At 40.6% G+C, this 22,726-nt stretch overlaps 1 protein-coding gene across 18 annotated transcripts in view; it reads right to left on the bottom strand.

Moving 5' to 3' along the window:
- The window catches only part of tanc2a (tetratricopeptide repeat, ankyrin repeat and coiled-coil containing 2a), a 778,741-nt gene that overhangs the window by 272,144 nt on the left and 483,871 nt on the right, over positions 1-22,726 (bottom strand). For all 18 annotated transcript variants that reach the window (XM_059638827.1, XM_059638832.1, XM_059638830.1 and 15 more), the window contains one exon: positions 5,837-6,023. In XM_059638827.1, the coding sequence (XP_059494810.1) occupies positions 5,837-6,023 (187 nt within the window). The remainder of the gene's footprint in view (positions 1-5,836; positions 6,024-22,726) is intronic.

Genomic DNA, 22,726 nt, shown 5'->3' with positions numbered 1-22,726 from the left:
CAATGACCAATGTAGTGGGACCTTTCTCAACTTTAACAAAGTAGAGGTTGTCCTTGTTATCTTCAGTATAACCTCTCTTTCCCAAACTAGTATCCACCTGAATCAATATTGATACCTTTCTTTCTACTCCATCTTCAAAAACACCACAGCAAAATGTGTGGGATCTGTGTACCCAGGCTAGGATTGCAACTTCATCAGCATTGTACTTGTGCTCCAAAATTACCTGTTTCTCTAGCCAAACTGTTCCAGTACAGCTACAACTCTGGCAACTACCTAACAATGTGCGAAATTGCCCAGGTGGGTCCTAATCATTAAAAAACAGGAAAAATTAAATCTGGTCATATATAACCCCATTTGTCCACGATAAATCATGACTGAAGTACTGGACTTGGTGTTGTTGATAGTGTTATCAACTCATTGGGCTTAATCTTGTCAATAGTGCTACCAAGGGACAGTTATTCACTAATAGCTTGTACATCTGATTGCCATTTGTGTTGTTCCAGGATCACTTGTTTCCCGATTTCCAGCCTTGGTCTATACATGAACAGAAATGTCAACTCCAGGAGTGAGGCAAGAATGCCTGCCCTTGAAATCAATGCTCCACTTGATGGATTGTGGCGTCAAGGAGGCCTAGTAATATTGAAGGCAATGGAAATCTCAGGAAAACTTCATGTCAACCATCTTATCCCCTGGTCACTGCTACAGGAGCTGCTCAGCGTAATGCCTTTGGCTCAACAATTTTCAGCATCTTAATCAGTAACCTTCCTTATACCATGATTACACAGAGTGTTCATTTCCATTTGAAATTCTTCAGGTAGTTAAGCAGTTTGCACCTTCATGCTCCAAGACCTGGGCAACATTTGGGCTTTTGATAAAAAAATGGCAAGTTTTAGACAAAAATTGTTTCATCAAGAGAGTCTACATCAAATTTCCATCAATATTAACAGAATTACCATTGTCAAACCTCTCACCATCAATATCCTGGGGGTTAACAAAAAAGTGAAAACTTTATGGTGGCTCATTAGCTGATTGAGATGTTATCTTAAAGATCTCCTACTTTTCAGCCCAACTCCCATTAGGGATAATCGTTTGTCCTGCCTTTTGCTTATTTCTAAATAGTTCCTTATTTCCCCATCTGTATTTTTCTTAACCTTGCTTCCTTTCACTCTGGTGCTTTGTTTTTTTTTCCTCTCTGCAAATCTTTATTTTCCTTTTCTAGGTCTCCAAATCTACATATATGCTTCAAAGTCTACTACAGTCCACGTTAATTCCATGTTTTCCTTTGCTTTTGCATTTCTTCAACTTTAATGAGGTACAAGCTATTATCTCCTGTGCTCACTGTACATTACAGGAGATCTTTAATGCTACCCTTTTCCCATTCATCTCAGAGATAATCCAGATATAAATATAAGGCTTTACTCATTTGATAATTGCAGGAGTAATTGATTCTTCATTGGTTACAAAGTCACTGCTCTCCTTTGAGCAGAAACCTGACATTGAAAGTCTTTCAATAAGTGGAAAATACGCACCAAAAGGAAGTAGGGTAGGGGTGGGGACAAAACAAATTGATGAAAATAACTATGAATTATTCATGAGATTGTATTCTACGTCCAAAATTATCAGCAAATTCTGATGCTGTTTCTTAAAACTTCTTAAATGATCTCTCTGGAATTGTCTCTCACATCAAACCAATGTTTGCCACTATTGTGCCAGCATTTTTATTTCAAATTATGCGTAGCCAAGGGCATTCTAAAGATAGAAATTCCAAAAGCTACAATTTCACCTAACAGTCTAAGGTGTAGATTGCTATTTGCTTCAATGGCCTTGAAACATGGTGATCGATGAAGGATGGTGACAGAGTGCCAAAAAACTGGACTATTAACATTCATTGAAATTATACCGTCCATGATAAGACATTGGCTGAGCATCAGCTTATTTTGGAAAATCTTGCTGATTAGTTCATACAAAGGTCTACATAAAATTGGAATTCAGTGAATTTGAGACTTTGACAGGCTCCCATAAATCTGAAACACCGATATAACAAATCAGTTCTCAGGAAAACATGATACTATTCCTCTTATTTGCCAGGGAGTCACAGAACTAAGGAAACTGCTTGGAAGCTTCTCTATCATCCAATGATAGAGAATTACTGGACTTGAAATATCAACTCTGCTTTCTTCCCACAGCTACTGGGCCTGCTGAGCTTAGAAAGCCAAAACAAATTGCTTGCGAACGAGGGAGGTCTGTTAGTAACAGTTTCCAGAACATCTGAACAAAACGTCTTTTTCAGAGGGACACTGGCATTCAGTTTTATGCCGCATTTAGACTAATTCTGTCAACGTGTCACTTTATCAGCCCCAGGTACCAACAAACATCTTTCCTACATACGAGCTGATTTTTTTTGTTGCGAGAGAGAAATCTTACTGAAAAATAAGATCATGGGGATATTTGACAAAGTTGATGCCACAGAAAGCTTCCCCAAATGGGCATCTAGAACAATGAGATACAATTGTAAAACTAGGGTATCCTATTTGAGACTGAGATAAAGAGAGGGTCTCTTCACCAGGCAGCAGTAGAGATCTATTTATTGAATATGTTCAAGACAAAGTTAGAACGATTTTTGATTGACAAGTTAAGGGGTTTGCTGGCAGCCAACTAAGTGAAATTGAGGCCTCAATCAGATCAGTCAGACGAGATGATAAATATCTGAGTGTCATGGGCCAAATCTTCTATTCTTGATTCTAGTTTTACTATTTTTAAAAGGCATCCTGTCTCCACAATTCCAGCATCGATGGATCAATAGTGCTTCAGCATCATTAGCTGATATTGATGTGTGTTTGGCAGCCTACAATTGGCTGCATATTTCAGCAACACCTAAATGGACATTGTTGTTTTCCATTTTTTTTTTACATATGCCATTCATGTACTGAACTATACATGCTTTGTCATTCTGTAGAGATATGGTTTATGAGGCAGAGGTTAATTTGTGAAAACTGTAGTAGGTTTTTATAACATACTAGTTGTTTTGAACAGACACATGCATTTTGAACAACACTTAAAATCTTAAGCAGAAATTGAACTCATTGTCTCCAACTATCGCACTGCATACCTATATTGTTTGGAAAACTGGTTGAAAAGATGTGCAAACGCTGTGCTGCGAAGCGTCACAAGTACTAATGTCACCTCAAACACATCAAGTGTGTCACGTCATGTCTTAATGTTTTGTATCTAGCCTCTCACATTGTCTTGAATGAATTATTGTATCAAATATCAATAAACATAACTCTTATGGAAGTTCTCAATGGATCAGCTGAACAGAAGTGTCATTCGCAGTTTTTCACTTGCCTGCTAAACATACGCGATAGCATAACTAAAACAGCCTCAAATAGTCCTCAAGTTGTGCCGTTTCTCAAAAGTTTCCACTTACAAATTTCAAAAGTTGTTATACTTACTGTAAATACTAGCAGCACACATTTTAAATACAAGCAAAGTAAACACTCTTACCAGCCTGAATGCGACAACACAATTTAATTATGAAAATGATGGCGACTTGAAGTCATGGATGATACTCAAATACTTCACTTTAAGCTCAGCATGATGCTAACTTCAGATTGAGAAAATAGCAACAAGCACTCTTCATCATGATTCAGATAAAATCAAGCATTAAAGCAAAACTGGTAACCGCCCAATCAGATCGCTAAAGTGATAGGTTTCCGTTTTAAGGAATCAAAGCAGGTAAGACAGGCATCGAGGTGGACAGTTATAGGGAGGGAATGCCAAACTGTGATACACTGCCACTAATGGTGCAACAATTAAGATCCAGGATGCTCAAGACAATAACTTGACTGAGTTTTTTGAAGAAGTAACCAACAGGATTGATAAGGACAGAGCTGTGCACATTATCTATACGGACTTCAATAAGGCATTCGACAAGGTTCCTCATGGTAGACTGGTTGGCAGGGAGAACTGGCCCTGGATACAAAACTGGTCTGAAGTAGAAGAAAGAGGGTGATAGCAGTTGGCTGCTTTTCAGATTGAATGCCTGTGACCAGTGGTGCGCCCCAAGGATTGCTGCTGGGTCCACTGCTTTTCATTGTTTACATAAATGATTTGGATGTGAACAGAGGAGGTATGGTTAGTAAGTTTGCAAATGACACCAAATTGGAGGTGTAGTGGACAACAAAGGAGGTCATCTCAAGATACAATGGGGTCTTGATCAAATGGGCAGATGGGTTGAGTAGCAGATGGAGTTCAATTTAGATAAATAGAGTGTGCTGCATTTTGGAAAGGCAAATCAGGGGCAGGACTTATACACTTTATAGTAAGGTCCTGAAGATGGTTGATGAACAAAGAGACCTTGGAGTGCAGGCTTACTGATGCTTGAAAGTAGAGTTGCAGCTAGGTAGAATGGTGAAGCTGGTGTTTGGTATGTTGCCTTTATTGATCAGTGCTTTGAGTATAGGAGTTGCAGGTGTACAGGACATTGATTAGGCTACTTTGGAATACTGCATTCAGCTCTGTCTTTCCTGCTACAGGAAGGATGTTGTGAAACTTGAAAGTGTTCAGAAAAGATTCACAAGAGTTATGCCAGGGTTGGAGGGTTTGAGCTATAGGGAAAGGCTGAATATACTGGGCTATTTTCCCTAGAGCTTCAGAGGCTGAGTGGTAACTTTTTAGAGGTTTATGATACCATGAGAGGCACGGATAGTGTAAACAGACAAAGTATTTTCCCCAGGGTGGGTAAGTCCAAAACTAGAGGGCATAAATTTAAGATATGAGGAGAAAAGGGACCCAAGGGGCAACATTTTCACATAGAGGGTGGTGCGTGTATGGAACGTGCTGCAAGAGGAAGTGGTAAAGGCTTCTTCATATAGGAATTTGGCTAGGCTGCACCTGGAGCAGTGTGCAGTTTTGGTCTCCAAATTTCAGGAAATATATTATTTCAGTAGAAGGAGTGCAACAAAGGTTCACTTGCTCCTGGGAAGGAGCAACTGTCATATGGAACAGATGAACAGAAACATTGGATAATCTGGAACTGTGTTCCTTACACTTTCAAAGACTGAGAAGTGATCTCATTGGAATTTACCAAATTCTTGAAGGGACAGATGCAGGTAAAATGTTTCCCGTGAAAGTGAGTCTAGAATGTGAAGACAAAACTTAAAAAGGAGAATGCTGCTTAAGTCCAAGATGAGAATATATTTTTATTGGGGGTCTTGAGCTTTTGGAATCTCTGTCGTAACAGCTGTGTAAGCTCAGTCTTTGAGTGCAAGGATAGAGATTGAGAGATTTCTGATCATCAGTGTCTTCAGAGGGCAGTCCTGCCATCCCAGAAACAAGTCTGGTGAACCCTCATTGCATACTTTCTTTGGCAATAATGTATTTCATAAGATGTGGAGACCAAAACTGTACAGGTTTATGGGGATTGGGGTAGAAGATATTGAGGTGTTCAATCAGCCATAATCATACTCAATGATGAAGCAGTATCTTAGAAAGAAAATTTAAGTTAAGATGGGGTCACAGTTTGCCAATACAGTGGAGTCGAGGCATTTTCAAAAAGCAAAGCAGTGCAGATCCAAAATTCACCAGTTATAGGGATGGTGGAGACAGATTGAAATTAAGTCCTTCAGATGAGAATTAGGTAATTATCTAGAGAGATACATGTAGAAGTATATTGGAAAAAGACAGTGAGCTGGATCAAGGCTATTTGCTGTTGCAGAGACCTGATACAAACATGACGTGATGAATGGCCTTCCCATGTTCTGTAACCATATAACTGTATGACTGTAAAATTCTAATAGTGAAGGATAAATATGCAGAACATGTGGAAAGGACTCACCAATAATGCCACTGTCCCTGCTTTCCAGTGTGGAGGTTGGACTGGTGACAGTTCCATAAGAGCAATCCTTAACAGCTGCAGACGTACTGGCTGGTGGTAGGGTAGAACAGGGACTACTAGCAGGTGGGGATGCAGTACTACTAGTCAAGGTTGAGCAGGGGCTGATTCGCTGTGTTTCTGTAGATGTCTACAAAAGTAATTGAGAAATCATGAAATATTGGACAATAGAAGAATAAACTCATTACAGCAAGGCAATTTCTTTTTCTCGACATTAATATTACAACTATGTTATCATAATTCCCTGTTCACATTCTTTCATATATCACATTGAAAGCAAGCAATGATTAGAAAAGTACTTAAACTACTTTCAAGAACTTCTAAAAACAAATAAAATGTAAATTTCAATTACATCTTGGCTTTGCCAAGTAGGCGAACAAAATTGAGACACTGGACTACTGAAATGACAAAAACACAAGTATGAGGCTTTTGCTCAAATACAACCACTGTTCAACTTTCTATTGAAGGGTATTCTGCTGTGAAAATGGGACAGATATGGTTTGAGATTCACATTGAGATGTTAATCTGTTCATTGCTTCTTCAACTAGCTGATCAACTGAGCTGATCATAATTCATGAAATTAATAGAGATGTGATCCTCAAGTTGTAGTTCACAGGCTCATCAGCTTTCATGAATCCAGAGAGTATAGACTGGTTGGCATTTGTAGTGTCAGACCTATTGATACAGCTAACAGGGAAAGCCCTGTCCATGAATGGTTAGGGTGAGCAGGTAAGTGAGGAGACTGAGAAGTAGGTCACTGAGATAGATCCAGCATCAACGATAGCAGGTGCACAAACATTTGCTTCCAATGTATTGACAAGTGAAAGTGTTCAATGAACACAAAACCAAGTCACTAAAATCTATCACACTCTTCTTGACCTGAGAACTTTGAGGCATTTTACACCCAACAAATACTTCTTGAGGTTCAATTACTGTTATCACATAATTAAACGCAGCAGCAAGTCATGCCCTGCAAATTCAGACAAACCATCAAATGAGCTGAAGACTACTGATGAAAGGGTGAAATGTTGACCAGGTTGAAATTCCTATTAATTTCAGGGACTGCCATGGGATGGCTTAAATTCACTTGAACAAGTAGAGTCAGGCATGGTCTGGGATTTCACTTGAAAATAAAGCAGTTCTAATAATGCAGCTCAACAATAACATACATGACAGTCCAGGTGATACTCATAGAATAAACTGAACCTTGAACTCTCAAACTACCAGCTTAGAGGTGAATGCGCTACCAACTGAGACAAACAGACATCTGTGAACCCAATGCAAAAGCAATTATGGTGAAACTAAATTACACCAATCATATCTGAGCCGTTAATTGAAGAAAACCATTCAAAAAATAAAAATAATGTGTTTCAGTGGCTCCTGCGAGTTTATTAATGCTACCTCTGTCAGCTAATACAGATTACTAAATATATGACACATAGTCACATAGCTATCAATGTAGCAGACTTTTTAGGTACAAAATTATAGATGCTGTATTTCATCATATCAACTTACAGTAGGTAGAATATGAGAATAATTTGGCTGGCTAATGGTCTATTGATTTAAATGGGTTTCAGTGTACTGGGCTTTTAGAAGTAATAGAAAGATCCCTTGACCAACTTAAAATAGATTTTAAGGTTATAATTCAGAAATCTGAAGTGCACAGTGTGGGGAGACTGTCAACTATTACCATTTATATACACAAGAAAAGGAATTCCGGTCAGCAGCCTTAAAGATCCTGACAGCCCAATAACCTTCTGCTCCTGATCCAGAGGGCTACAAATACAGTCTTTGAGGTCATTTTTTAAACTTTGTCTTGACTAAATTTCACTCATAAAACTGAGGTGATTTGCAAATTTCACCATACTATAGCATTGGGGAGTTTTCAGGATCAAAATTATCGTCAAGTGGTTCAAGTATTATTCTCAACATCCAACCGATGCCACATCCATGTGGGTTCAAATTCTTGTCCTGGTAAAACTGAAGTCATTTTCTGTTATGAGCTTTAAAAGATCACTGGATCAAGTGGAACACTAAAATAATTCAATGTTACATATCTTGGAATTTGAAGGACAAATACCTATGATCTAATGGTCACTGTGCAGGGGAAACAAACAAAAATAACCAAATTTGACAAAATTTAATTTAAATAATTAAACTAACAAGACCACCAACACACCGACAATTTAAAGGAGCGAGATGTGCAAAAACAAAGTAACATTTAAATTGCTAGATTATTTTTGACATATAACATCAGATTTTACATATGATCAAAACAGCTTCCTCCACTAATAACCCAGTGTTGGATGTATCATGTTGTATTCTATCAGCATTATGGTCCTTTTCTCTTCAATTTACTTGGTATAAAGATTAGCAAAAAATGACTAAATTAAATGAAATCCAAAACAATGGAATGTACATTCCTAATCTAGACAGCACAGTACAATTCAATTAATTTATATATTCTTAAGCATAGAAGAGGCCATTTAGCTCATGGTGCTTATGCCAGCTCTTTGATAGTTATTCAGTTTGTCCTATTTCTCCTTGGCCCCAGAAAATATTCCCTTTTTCAAAAGTTGCTGATGAATCTGCTTCCATTATGCTTGCAGATTATAACTCACTATGTCATCACATTTGCCTTTCTACCCTCTCATTATTTTGTTCATTATCTTGACTCTGTGTCCTCTGGTTACTAGCCCATTCTCTTGTGGATATTGCTTCTTCTTAATTACTCAAATTAACTGTCTTAAAAGTTTAGCATTCATTGTTTTAAATAGATAACATTACAACAGTACTCATTCAGAAAAGATGGTGTTTTGGTAGAATTTAGAAAAACCAGAAGGCTGGTCTAACTGCTTTAATTCACAAGATCTCATAGGGCCTTATGGTCAGAGAAATAGCCTTGAACATATGGAGAAATGTGATATAGCAAGTGAGTCACAAAACAGCAGACTTCAGTAATGTTTGATAGATTATAAAAAAAGATTTAAGAATATTTACAGCCCAGTATTTAATGCTAAAGCCACAAGCTATTTCTATTTGGAATCAGAGTCAAATATAAAATTTAAATAATGAATTCAGACTTAGACTAATACTCGGTAAAAATTTCACTTGATAAATAACTTTTGATCAGTATGAGTAACTTTTGTACAAAAACACACAATGAAATCAGAGTCTTAAAATAACACAAACCATTTCCTTACTACAGAGTAACAGATGTAACATCCATCCAGTCTCAGTCAGTCTTAAAATGATATTGCCCATTACTTGGCTCCCGTTATTTCTTAAACATCTGTTATTTTAACAATGGTTTTAGTTACATCCGAAAACATAAATCTTTTCCCAGGCAGTTACAAATACAGGATGTCAGCAACTTCTGTAGTAACTCAATGCATCCTCCCAGTTAGTGGAATAACATGCAAAGCCCACTAAAATTGGAACGATTTACTACAAATATTGATACTTTTGGAATTTACTCATCACTGCTCCTTCTATACAGGCACCTCGCTTTATAATTTCTTGACTAATTACTGTTCCCTTCCTTAGGCTGAGCAACCACCTAAAAGTCTCTACAAATATCACTTGGGAACTAACAACTTCAGAGAGTCATAGAGATGTACATCATGGAAACAGACCCTTAGGTCCAACTCGTACATGCCTACCACATACCTTAATTAATTTAGTCCCGTTTGCTAACATTTGGCCCATATTCCTCTAAATACTTCCTATTCATATATCCATTCAGATGCCTTCTAAATGTTGTACTTGTACCAGCCTCCATCACTTCCTCTGGCATCTCATTCTAAACAAGTACCACCCTCCATGAAAAATTGCCCCTTAGGTCCCTTTTAAATCTTTCCCCTTTCACCTTAAACTTATGCCCTCTAGTTTTTGACTTGCCCCCATCCCTGGGAAAAGTCCCTGCCGACTTACCCTATCCATGCCCCTCGTGATTTTATAATCTTCTAGGAGGTCACCCCTCAGCCTTCAATGCTGCAGGGAAAAATGACCCCAGCCTATTCAGTCTCTTCCAATAGCTCAAACCCTCTAACCCTGGAAACACCCATGTAAATCTTTTTTTGAACCCTTTCAAGTTTCACGACAACCTTCCTACAGCAGGGTGGCCAGACTCTCATGCAGTATTCCAAAGGTACCCGAACCAATGCCCTGTATATCCACAACATGACTTCCTGACTCCTACGCTCAAAGCACTGACCAATAAAGGCAAGCATGCCAAATGCTTTCTTCACTATCCTATCTACCTGCAACTCTGCTTTCAAGAACTGTGAGCCTGCATGTCAAGGACTCTGTTCAGCAACAGTCCCTAGGACCTGACCATTAAGCGTAAACATCCTGCCCTGATTTGCCTTTCGGGCAGCCAGCAATGTCAACTGCTACAGACAGCAGGATGCAAGTCAGAAAGAGCAAGCAGTCCAGGGCGGGAGGGGTGTGTCTGTGTGAGTGTGTCCGTGTGTGTGAGAGTGTGTGTCCGTGTGTGTGAGAGTGTGTGTCCGTGTGTGTGAGAGTGTGTGTCCGTGTGTGTGAGAGTGTGTGTCCGTGTGTGTGAGAGTGTGTGTCCGTGTCTGTGTGAGTGTGTGTCCGTGTCTGTGTGAGTGTGTGTGCATGTGTGTGAGCAGGGAAAGTTGAATCCCTGTGGGAGTTATTTAAGACCAGCACAGCTAGGCACTTATACACTGTGGTGTTAAACTGTTAACCGCATTTCTTCATTTTTCTACTTTTTTAGTAAAAATGACTGCACTGTTTAACTTTTTAAGCTTTGTTTTTCTTTTGTACCTAAGAGAGCGCCATAAGTGGCAACTTCTAAAGTTTTCACTTTACTCATGTGAATACGTGACAATAAACCTAATTCAATTCAATCCAAACCCTAATGGTGTATATGACCGATACAGAAGTCATGAATGTGTCACAAACTAAAAATAACAAAAAAAGCACAGTGAATGAAAGTTCAATGAAAGGACCTTGAGACAAATTGGCTCAAGCATTTTCTACTGGTTGTGTAGTTAATCAGTGGGACTCTCATCACTATATGCACCTCAGCGACCTCACTTTAATGCATTACTTGGCAAACAGTCAAATACTCCATTATACCAAAAGTCTCCTGCTGCTCTTAGGTTTTCAGCAGATCTCATTTTTGACACACTTATGTTATCTGAAGCAGCCAGCACTGTTTGGTTCTAGGAGAATGATTTCTACTTTATAAGAGCAAATCATCTTGTTTTCACGATATAAATCACTATCTTTCATATTAAAACAATAACTGACAAGGAGAACGATAGAAAGCTGCCGCTGAGGAGAATACAAATGACACCATGAACCATTAAGCTGTTCAACTCCATTTGAAGCTGTAACACAACCTACGAAATTCCTTCTGTATTTTGTTTTAAAGAATATGTCATCAACTGTGGAGTGTTAAAAGTATTTCTGAAAGTAACTAGCCATACATGTGCAGATGATGGCAATAATGTACCTGGTCTGCCTTGATGTGATAAAAAATATTGACATGCTCAGTGTACTTCCATTTTGTTTAAATGCTGATTTTCAAATTTTTTATATGGAGGCCGATTATTATTAATGCAAAATCTCTCAAGGCATTTCAGCAGCACAATTAACATCATCAGCGACAGTTGGGTACTTTTTCCACAGATGCCGAAAAACTTGCTTGAAATTCAAAGAAACCAAAATAGGTTTAGCATGGAATAAAAAACAAAGTGTCAGAAATACCCAGCAAGCCTGGCAGCATCGGTGGTGAAAGAAAGTGAGTTAACGTTTCAAGAATATGACACAACAACGGAGAGAAAGTAGAAATGTTATTGGTTTTATTCTGTGGAAAGGGGGGCAAGAAAGAAGAAAAGGGGAGGTCAGAGATAAAGTAGAGGGTGAGAGAAATTAAATGACGCAAATGTTACAGAACAAAAGGAAATAGTAACGGTCATAGCAAAGAAACAAAGACAAATGTCCAGTCAATGTTAATGGCAGAACACTGAACAGTTCTGCTCAAAAGCAGAGAGACACTAAATTTAGACCAAAACATGACAAAAGAACAGGATCAAAATGTGGGATAGTGGTCATGGTATGAAAATGTTGAACTCAAAGTCAAGTTCAGATGGGTGTAAAGTGCCTAATAAGATGAGGAGGTGCAGTAATCCGAGCATAGAAAACCAGAGTGTGAAAGAACTTGACAAGGTGTAGAACTTAAATAGCAAGCAACTGAAAGCTTGAGGTCACACTTGTAGTGTTCTACAGAATGATCACTAAATCTGCATACAGAAAACTGCATTGTAAGCAGTGAATATAAGGGCAAATGAAATGATGGAAATATGAGGTGAAGCTTTTTCAAGCAGCGAGTTGTTAAGACCTGCAAATGTGCTGTCTGAAAAGGTGGAGAATGCATGTTCACCTAAGCAAGTCAAAATGGAATTAGATTATTACATAGGAATGAAGATTATGCAGGGTTACACAGAGGTGGAAACAATTCACTAGATGCATTGCTCACTTGGACAGCTATGTAAACTCGCCAGAGCAAATGACAACTCTCTGCGCTGCAACAATTCTGTGACACTAAACTGAAACAAATATAAAAGATAGGAATCAGAAATAAGATAATAATTAATACACTGGCAGAATGATTAATATGCTGGACAAAAATGGTTTACAACAGAGTTCCCAGGACTGTGTCGTGACCCCTGCAAAACCTTTTGCTGTACTTAGGTACATGACAATAATAAATCAAATCAAATCACATATGCATGATCTAGATCTTAGTGGGCAGAGTCAACTTCAAAGTTGCAGACAACACAAAACTTTGGAATTGCAAACTGTGAATTTCTACGCAGTCCTCTTTAAAAGGATATTGATAATTTGGTGAAGTGAGCAGGTAGATGGTAAATAACATTCAAAGTGGAGAAGATATAAATCCGTTCAAAAGGACATGGGAAAGCAGCATATGATAGTAATAGTTTTTAATAATAGTAATTCTAAAGGGTATGCAGGAGAAAAAAAAAGACTTGAGCACACGTGTACATAGGCTGTAGGCCAGATGAAAAGCGTGGTTCATAAAGCACACAGTATTGTAGAGTTCATGAATGGAGGCACAGAATACAAGAGCGGGGAAATCATGAATATTTGTATAGGACATCGGCGAGACCTCAGCTTGAGTACTGCGTACAGTCCTGGCCATCACACGTTCGGATGAGTGTGAATGCACTGGAGAGTGTGCCGGTTTCAGAATGGTACAGGAATGAAACACATCAGTAATAAGGAAAGATTGGAGAAGTTGGGATACTTTCAGAGTCATACAGCATGGAAACAGGCCCTATAGTCCAACCAGTCTCAAATGAAATGAGTACCACCTGTCTGCACATCCCCCAAAACATTTCTTATACATTAACTATTCAATTAATTATTTACATGTCATCTAAATATTGTAACCATATCCACATCCACCACTGCCTCTCGAAGTTCATTCCACACACAAATCATTCTGTGTAAAAAATTTCCTCCCCCACTCCATATCATTTTTAAATCTTTCTCCTCTCACCTTAAAAAAATCACCCATCCTAGGGAAAAGACACCTACCATTCACCTTATCCATACTCCTTATGATTTTATAAACCTCTAAGGTCGCCCCTCAACCTCCTATGCTCCAGTGAAACAAGTCCTAGCATTTACAGTCTCTCTACATAACTCTTCCTTAAAGAGAAGGCTAAGTGGAAATTTGATAGAAGTTTTTAATATTATGAGGGGTCGGGATAGGCTAAGTAGAGGGAAACTGTTGCTACTTGCCGTTAAGTTAAAGTGTTCAAAGAATGTTCTAAGATATAATAAACCAAATGGTCTCTTTCTGCAGTGAAACAAGTCTGCAATTCTGTGAAGGAAATCTCAGCTTCACCTGGACGTAAGGTTTGAACAGAGAGAGGCAAAACGAGATATGAGTGCAGATGTTATACCAATGAACTCAACGCACAGAGATATTCAATTTTCAGGTAAGAGACAGATATTCAATTTTCAGGTAAGAGACAGAAAGGAAAGTGAAGTGGGGTAGTGTTGCAGGTTAAGGAGGCGATTAACACCATTTTAAGAGAGGACATTAGCCTGGACGACAAGGAATCTGTATGGGTGGAGCTGCAGAACACCAAAGTGAAAAAGACATTAGTGAGAGTGATGTACAGACCACCAAACAATAGTTGAGGGGGTGGGGTCGTAACAACAGGCAATTAGAGCTGCACGCAGTAAGGATATACTTGATGTTGAGGATGACTTCACTCTACATATTGATTGGATTAACCAGCCTGGTAGCAATGGTATGGAGGGGATTTCCTGGAGTGTATGAGGGATGGTCTCCTCGACCAATGTGTCAAGGGACCAATTAAGGAACAAGCCATCCTAGACTGTGTATTGTGCAACGAGAGGATTAATTAGCAACACTGCCGTGTGAAATCCTTTGGGGAATATAGCAGAATTCTTCAATAAGATGGATAGTGACATAATTAAATCTGAAACTAGGGTCTTGAACTAAAGAAAGCTAACATTGATGGTATGAGGCATGCATTGGCTAGGATAAGCTGGCCAAGGATACTTATGGAGTTGATGGTGCAGAGGCAATAGAATATGTTGAAAGAACACATGGCTGACCTTCAACAGTACATCTCCATCTGGCCTAAGAGAAGAACAGGGAAGGTGGCTCAACTATGGCTAACAAGGGAAATCAGGGATAGTCTTAAAGCCAAAGAGAAGGTAAATAAATTGGCCAGAAAAAGCAGCAAACTTGAGGACTGGGAGCAATTTTAAATTCAGAGGGGGACAAAAGATTTAATTCAAAAAGAGAAAATAGAATTCAAAAGTAAGCTTGTGGGAAACAAAAACTGACTGCAAAAACTTATATAGATACGTGATGAGAAAAAGGCTGGTGACAACAAAAGTAGGGCCCTTGCAGTCAGAATCAGATGAATTCTTAATGGACAACAAACAGCTGGCAGACCAGTTGAACAAATACTTTAGATTGGTCTTCACTCAGGAGGACACACAATCTTCAGGAAATACGACAAGACCAAAGGTCAAGCATGAAGGAGGAACTGGAAGAAATCCTCATTAGTGAGGAAATGAAATTTGGGGAAATTGATGGAATTAAAGCCCTATAAATTGCCAGGGCTTGATGCTTTGCATCCCGGAATATTTAAGGAAGTCGCTCTAGAAGTAGTGGGCACATTGATGATCATTTTCTAGCTTTCTGTAAACTCGGAAGAGTTCCAGTGGACGGGAGGATAGCACCCACTCTTTAAAAAAGGAAGAAAGAAAATGGGGAATTACAGGCTGGTTATCCTGACATTGATGGTGGGCAAAATGCTGGTGTCAATTATTGAAGATGGCATATCTGAACATTTGGAAAGCGGTGACAGAATTGGTCCTAGTCAGCGTGGATTCACGATAGGGAAATCATGCTTGACAAATCTTCTACAAGTTTTTTTGAAAATGTGACCAAAAGAGTCAAAGAGAGTAATCAGCAGATGGTGTGTTTCTGCGCTTTCAAAAGGCTTTTGACAAGACTGTACACAAGAGATTAGTAAGGAAAATTAAAGCTCATGCTATTGGAGGTCATGGACTGACATGGATAGAGAACTGACTGGCAGACAGGAAACAGAGTGTTGGAATAAACAGGTCCTTTTCAGAGTGACAAGCATTAATGAGTGGGGTGTCACAAGCTTCTGTGCTGGGATGTTAGCTGTTCACAATATGCTTTAACAATGTGGACACAGGAATTGAATGCAATACCTCCAAATTTGCAGATGAAAATAAACTAGGTGGTATTGTCTGCTATGAGGAGGATGCTAAGAGGCTGCAGGTTGACATGGCAGGCTAGCTGAGTGGGCAAATAATTGGCAAATACAATACAATGTGGATGTGAGTTTGCTCGCTGAGCTGGAAAGTTAGTTTTCAGACATTTCGTCACCATTCTAGGTAACATCATCAATGGTGATTGAATGGTGACGAAACGTCTGAAAACTAACCTTCCAGCTCAGCGAGCAAACTCACATCCAGAACCTCAACCTGAGCTACAAATCTTCTCAAAACTCGCTAACAATACAATGTGGATAAATATGAGGTTATCACTGATAACAAAAACAGGAAGGCAGATTATTATCTGAATGGTGGCAGTTTTGGAAAAGGTGAGATGCAACAAAACCTGGATGTTATGGTGGAACATTCACTGAAGGTTGGCATGTAGGCCCAGCAGGCAGTGAGGAAAGTTAATGGCATGCTGGCCTTTATTGCGAGAAAATTTGATTGTTGGAGAAAGGATGTCTTGCTGCAGAGATACAGGGCCTTGGTGAGGCCACACCTTGAGTACTGTGTGCAGTTTTCGTCTCCTAGTGTAAGGAACGGCATTCTTGCTATTGAGGGAGTCCAGCGAATGATCACCAGACTGCTTCCTGGGATGGCAGGACTGACCTATGAGGGAAGACTGGATCAACTGTACTTGTACTCACTGGAATTTAGAAGAACCAAGGGGCGAATCTCATAGAAACATATAAAATTCTGATGGGACTGGAAAGGCTAGATGTGGGAGCAATGTTCCCAATGTTGGGGAGATCTAAAACAGGCTCACAATCTAAAAATGAGGGGTATGCCATTCAGGACTGAAATGAGGAAAAATTTCTTCTGTTGTGGCCAGTCCATTAGATATATTCAAGAGGGAGCTGAACTTGGCCCTTGCGGCTAAAAGGATAAAGAGGTATAGAGAGAAAGCAAGAATGGGGCACAAACTGCATGATTAGCCATGATCATGCTGAATGGTGATGCAGGCTTGAAGGGCCAAATAGCTCACTCGTGCACCTATTTTCTATATTTCAATGAAGGTACTATGAAGGGAAAAAGTGTTAGCTGTGATAGAGGAGTGGGTCAGTGTATCACACAGGGAATGATGTGCAGGGGAGGGCTAGATGTGTTTGGTGGCAGCCCATCTTGCTGGAGGTGGTGGAAGTGGGGAAGGATAATCTTTTTAATATTGAGTATAGTAAGATGGCAAGTAAAAGACAAGGGGAAACCTTTTGTGGTTCTGTCAGGAAGGCAAAGGCAGAAGGGGATGGCCGAGAGCCCTGTCAACTTCCATTAAGATACAAGTTTGATTGTGCAAAAATGAAGGAAAAGATAAAGAAAGTTGAGAAGTATCAACACCATCAAATTAAACTGAATTGTCTACAGTGGTCTGGTACCACCCTGGTGGCCATGAAATTATGGCCAGCGCCTTCTTATCAACTTTAAGAACTGAGTGCCTGTCAAATATTGCCTCCTTATCAATTTGAAATGCTTTAAGCGTCTGAATGATCTCTTCCATTCTTATCACGGCAGTATCTCTCTGCTCGGTAAAAATAGAATAAAAATATTCATATAATACCAAGCAACATCCCCTGCCTCCATGTATAAATGCCCTTTTTGGTCACTAACTGGCCCCTCTCCTCTTTATATGTTTATGTTATCAATTTTATTTGTGCAGTTTCAAATGAAACTTGAAGGATCTAGTTTTAATTGCTCATGTTTATTTTTTAAAGTATAAACAGAAAAAGCAATTCAACGGTTATGTAAACAGTGGAACAATGCTCACATCTAAATGTTAGAGATGTGTAAAACAATGCATACTTTTTGCAATTATATCATTATTTATTCCAGCTTATTTGCAACAGCCAGTATTCATCAGAGTCTTGAGATTCAGACATGTCTGTAATTGAATTTTATTAGGCTAAGTTGAGTTTTGCTAATAAGATTCCAGGAGCAGAATCTGTGTGATTTTTAATACTGCATTGGTGAATGCTAAATCAACTGCAAAATGATAACACAGACGATTTACAACAGTACTCAACCACATGTTTAATACAACCCCAATCTTAAAAGCGTATTCTTAAATTAAAAAGTAGCATGGATATTCTGAGGAGTTCAGGGTGGCACAGTAATTAGCACTGCTACCTTCACAGCACCAGTGAGCCAGGTCTGATTCTAGCCTTAGGCAAGTGTCTGTGTGGAGTTTGCATATTCTCCCAGTGGCTGGATGGTTTCCTCCAGATACTCTGGTTTCCTCCAACAGTCCAAAGCTGCACAGCTTTGATGGACTGGTCCTGATAAATTGTCCACACAGTATCCACGGATGTGCAGGCTAGATTGACTAGTCATGGTAAAGGTAGGGTTATGAAGAAAGGGTGGAGGGGTGGGTCTGAGAAGGGATGTACTTTGGAAGGTCAGTGTGAACTTGACAGGCCAAGTTGTCTATTTGCACACTGTAGAAATTCTATGATTCGATTGAGTGATAAACACTGGCAGACTGCCACTCCGCTTCTGTCTTTTTCCTTTGGGACTCAACTCTACATTTACAGCCAGCAATTGGGGCAGCTTTGAGTTAACCAGCTCTAGCTGATAAAAAGTAAAAATGCAGTGGATGCTAATACATCAGAGATAATGGGAACTGCAGATGCTGGAGAATCCAAGATAACAAAGTGTGAAGCTGGATTGAAGCTATTGTCTCCGCCTGATCCTGCCCCACCGAACTCATCTCCACCTACCTGGACTCCATTTTCTCCCCCTTGGTCCAGGAACTCCCCACCTACATCCGTGACACCACCCACGCCCTCCACCTCCTCCAGAACTTCCAATTCCCTGGCCCCCAACACCTCATTTTCACCATGGACGTCCAGTCCCCATACACCTGCATTCCTCATGCAGATGGCCTCAAGGCCCTCTGCTTCTTCCTGTCCCGCAGGCCCGACCAGTCCACCTCTACTGACACCCTCATCCGCCTAGCCAAACTCGTCCTCACCCAAAACAACTTCTGTTTCGATTCCGCCCGCTTCCTACAAACGGGGTGGCCTCTTCCGCACCTACTGTGGCCCCAAACCCCACCTCTTCCTCAGTTACACTGATGACTGTATCGGCACCACCTCTTGCTCCACGTCACCAACACCTTCCACCCCAACCTCAAGTTCACCTGGGCCATCTCCAAAACATCCCTCACCTTCCTGGGCCTCTCTGACTCCATCTCAGGCAACCAGCTAGAAACTGATGTCCATTTCAAGCCCACCGACTTCCACAGCTACCTAGAATACACCTCCTCCCACCCACCCTCCTGCAAAAATTCCATCCCCTATTCCCAATTCCTTTGCCTCTGCCGCATCTGCTCTCAGGATGAGGCATTCCACTCCCGTACATCGAGGTGTCCACATTCTTCAAGGACCGCAACATCCGCCCCGCAGTGGTCAAGAATGCCCTTGACCGTGTCTCCCTGCAACACATCCCTCACACCCTGCCCCTGCAATAACCGCCCTAAGAGAATCGCCCTCGTCCTCACATACCACCCCACCAACCTCCGGATACAACGCATCATCCTCCGACACTTCCACCATCTACAATCCGATCCCCACCAGCCAGGACAGTTTTCCATCCCCACCCTTGCCTGCTTTCCGGAGAGACCACTCTCTCCGTGACTCCCTTGTCCGCTCCACACTCCCCTCCAACCCCACCACACCCGACACCTTCCCCTGCAACTGCAGGAAGTGCTACACTTGCCCCCACACCTCCTCCCTCGCCCCCATCCCAGGCCCCAAGATGACTTTCCATGTTAAGCAGATGTTCACTGTATCTGCATACTGTATCCACTGTTCCCATTGTGGCTTCCTCTACATTGGGGAAACCAAGCGGAGGCTTGGGGACTGCTTTGCAGAACACCTACGCTCGGTTCGCAATAAACAACTGCACCTCCCAGTCGCAAACCATTTCAACTCCCCCTCCCATTCCTCAGACAACATGTCCATCACGGGCCTCCTGCAGTGCCACAATGATGCCACCTGAAGGTTGCAAGAACAGCAACTCATATTCCGCTTGGGAACCCTGCAGCCCAATGATATCAATGTGGACTTCACAAGCTTCAAAATCTCCCCTTCCCCCATTGCATCCCAAAACTAACCCAGCTCGTCCCCTCCCCCCACCGCATCCCAAAACTAGCCCAGCTCGTTCCCGCCTCCCTAACCTGTTCTTTCTCTCACCTATCCCCTCCTCCCACCTCAAGCCGCACCTCCATTTCCCTCCTACTAATCTTATCCCGCCTCCTTGACCCGTACGTCCTCCCCGGACTGACCTATCTCCTCCCCACCTCCACTCTCCTCTCCACCTACGGTCCGCCTCCCCCTCTCTCCCTATTTATTTCAGAACCCTCTCCGATGACGGGTCTAGGCCCGAAATGTCAGTTTTTGTGCTCCTGAGATGCTGCTTGGCCTGCTGTGTTCATCCAGCTTCACACTTTGTTATCTTGGATGCTAATACATTGTGTGTTATGACAATAACAAAGACCGGGTTTTAATTATTCTTGGGTACAAGTTGTTTGGAAAAGATAGAAAAGGGAGGAAAGCAGGGCTGGGTGCCACTATTAAGGACAGCAATACTGTGCTGCAGAAAGCAGATATCCCAGATGATACAAGGACAGAAGCAACTTGGCTAGAGATATGAAACAGAAAAGTTGTAATAATGTTGCTTGGGATGGCCTAGAGACCATCAATTAAAGGAAAAGGTGTATATCTCCAAATGACAGAGAACTAAGACAGTTGCCAACATTATAGAGTGGTTATGACTGGGACAGGGTCTTTAATTACCCAAATATAGAGCGGTAGTGTAAAGAGCAGTGGGGCAAGCATTCCTAGCCTATGTTCTTAAGAATCTGCTATTGCCATATGTGTCCAGTCCAACAAGAACAGGCGCACAGCTGTAGCTGATTCTTACAAATGAGATAAGCCAGAAGTATTATTGGGGAATAATTAGGAGACAGTGATCACTGTATTGTAAACTTTAGAGATGATGGCAAAGAATGACAATGGCCGGAAAAAGTTTAAAAAAAAATCAACCAACTGTCAGAGAGTCGACCTCAATGGAACAAGTAAGATCTGGGCAGGATAGACTGGACCAAAAGATTGATTGAGGGGGGAAAAAAAACTGAACAATGGACAACCTTCAAAGTGGAAGACGGTTCAGATACTGTCAAGGTATATTCCCTCAAAAGGGACAGCAAAAAACACAGAACTTCCGGGATGGAAAGGGGAATAGAAATTAAAATAGAGGCAACACAGCGTGCTAATGACATACGCCCGGTTAAAATTATAATCATGAACCAAGAGGACTACAGACCTTCAGAGGGGAAATGAAAAACCACATACGAGAAAGCAAAGACAGACTAATAGAAAAGGCTGGAATTCTCTTTATGTTGGCGGCAAAAATCCTATTGCCACGCCAGAAGTAAAAGTGCGGTAAAAGGAGGAATAAGGCTGATTAGGGACCAAAATGGTGGGGGCCACACATAAAATTAAGTCAATGCTTTGCCTCGATCTTTACCATGGAGACAGATGATATCTAGACCTTGGTAACAAAGTAGAGAAAACTCTATCACTACGAGAGTTTAAAATTGAAAAGGAGGTGTTGGTTAGACTTAAAGCTGACAAGATGAAATGCATCCAAGGATATCGAAAGAAGTGAGAGTGAAAGCTGTAGAGGCGCTAGCTATAGTCTTTCATTTTTCCCTACAAAGTAGGGGAAGTGCCAGAAGACTATAGAATTGCAAACATCACTACTTTATTCAAAAAGGCTTGTATGGATAAGCCCAGCAATTACAGACTAGTCAGTTTAGCTTCAAGGTGAGGAAGCTTCTGGAAACAATTATTTGGAATAGAGTTAGTAGTCATATGTGAAAAAAGGAAGGTTGATGAGCAAGATCAGCACAGATTTCTAAAGGGAAAATAGCATTTAACTAGCTTGGAGTTTCTTGAAACGGTAACAGAAAGGGTCAACTAGTAGCCAGGATTTACTACACAATAGTGCCACATAACAGACCTGTCAGAATAGTTATTGTTCATGGAATAAAAGGGACAGTAGCAACATGGGTATAAACTTGGCCGAGTGACAGGAAACAGAGAATAATGGTCAATGATTATTTTTCAGGGTGCAGGAAGGGCTGTACTAGAGCTCCCCAGAAGACAGCCTTGCAATCTGAGCTTTTCTTTGCATATGTATTAATGATCTAATTGAGTCAGACAATTTCAAAGTGTGTAGATTATATAAAACTTGGATGCATAGTAAACCGTGAGGAAACAATGTAAAGTGCATTGCAAGTTGGTGGAATGGGCAGTTAAGTACCAGATAAAGTTCAATGCAGGCAAGTGTAAGTCATCGGAGAACACACACAGACAACACAAAATAAAGCTTACAACACTACAGTGAGTATAGGAGCAGAAGCAGCCTGGTCCACATGTGCACAGGTCACTGAAGGTGGCAGGGTAAATGGAGACAGCAGTTATTAAAACAAATAGTATCCTGGACTTTAGTAATAATGGCTAGGGTTCAAGAGCGAGGAGGTGATGCTGAAACTGTGTAATACACCTGTTAGGCCTCAGATGGCTCTGGATGCCACTTTGAAGGAAGGAGGTGAATGCAATGAGAGTGCAAAAGAATGGGGCAAGAATGGTTGCAGGGATTAAAAAAAGTAAATTATGGAGTTGAAGTGGAGAGGTCAATGCTGGATGAGGGGTGGCTAAAAGGAGATCTGATAGAAGTTTTCAAAATCACAACGTGGCTGAATAGACTAGGTTGGGAAAACCTGTATTCCGTAATAAAAGAACGAAATGTAATGCAAGATGATGATTTCTTTGGTGGTTCTAATGTGGAATACACTGCCTGGAAATGTGGTGGATACAGGTCCAGTTGAGGCATCCAAGACGGCATTAGATGTTTATTTAATAGAAATAACGTACAAAGATATGGGGAAAATGCCATGAGAAGACATGACGTTCA

The sequence above is a fragment of the Stegostoma tigrinum genome, chromosome 31 (assembly GCF_030684315.1).
Source record: "Stegostoma tigrinum isolate sSteTig4 chromosome 31, sSteTig4.hap1, whole genome shotgun sequence".
Classification (NCBI taxonomy): Eukaryota; Metazoa; Chordata; class Chondrichthyes; order Orectolobiformes; family Stegostomatidae; genus Stegostoma; species Stegostoma tigrinum.
This window is presented reverse-complemented; position numbering and strand designations above follow the sequence as displayed.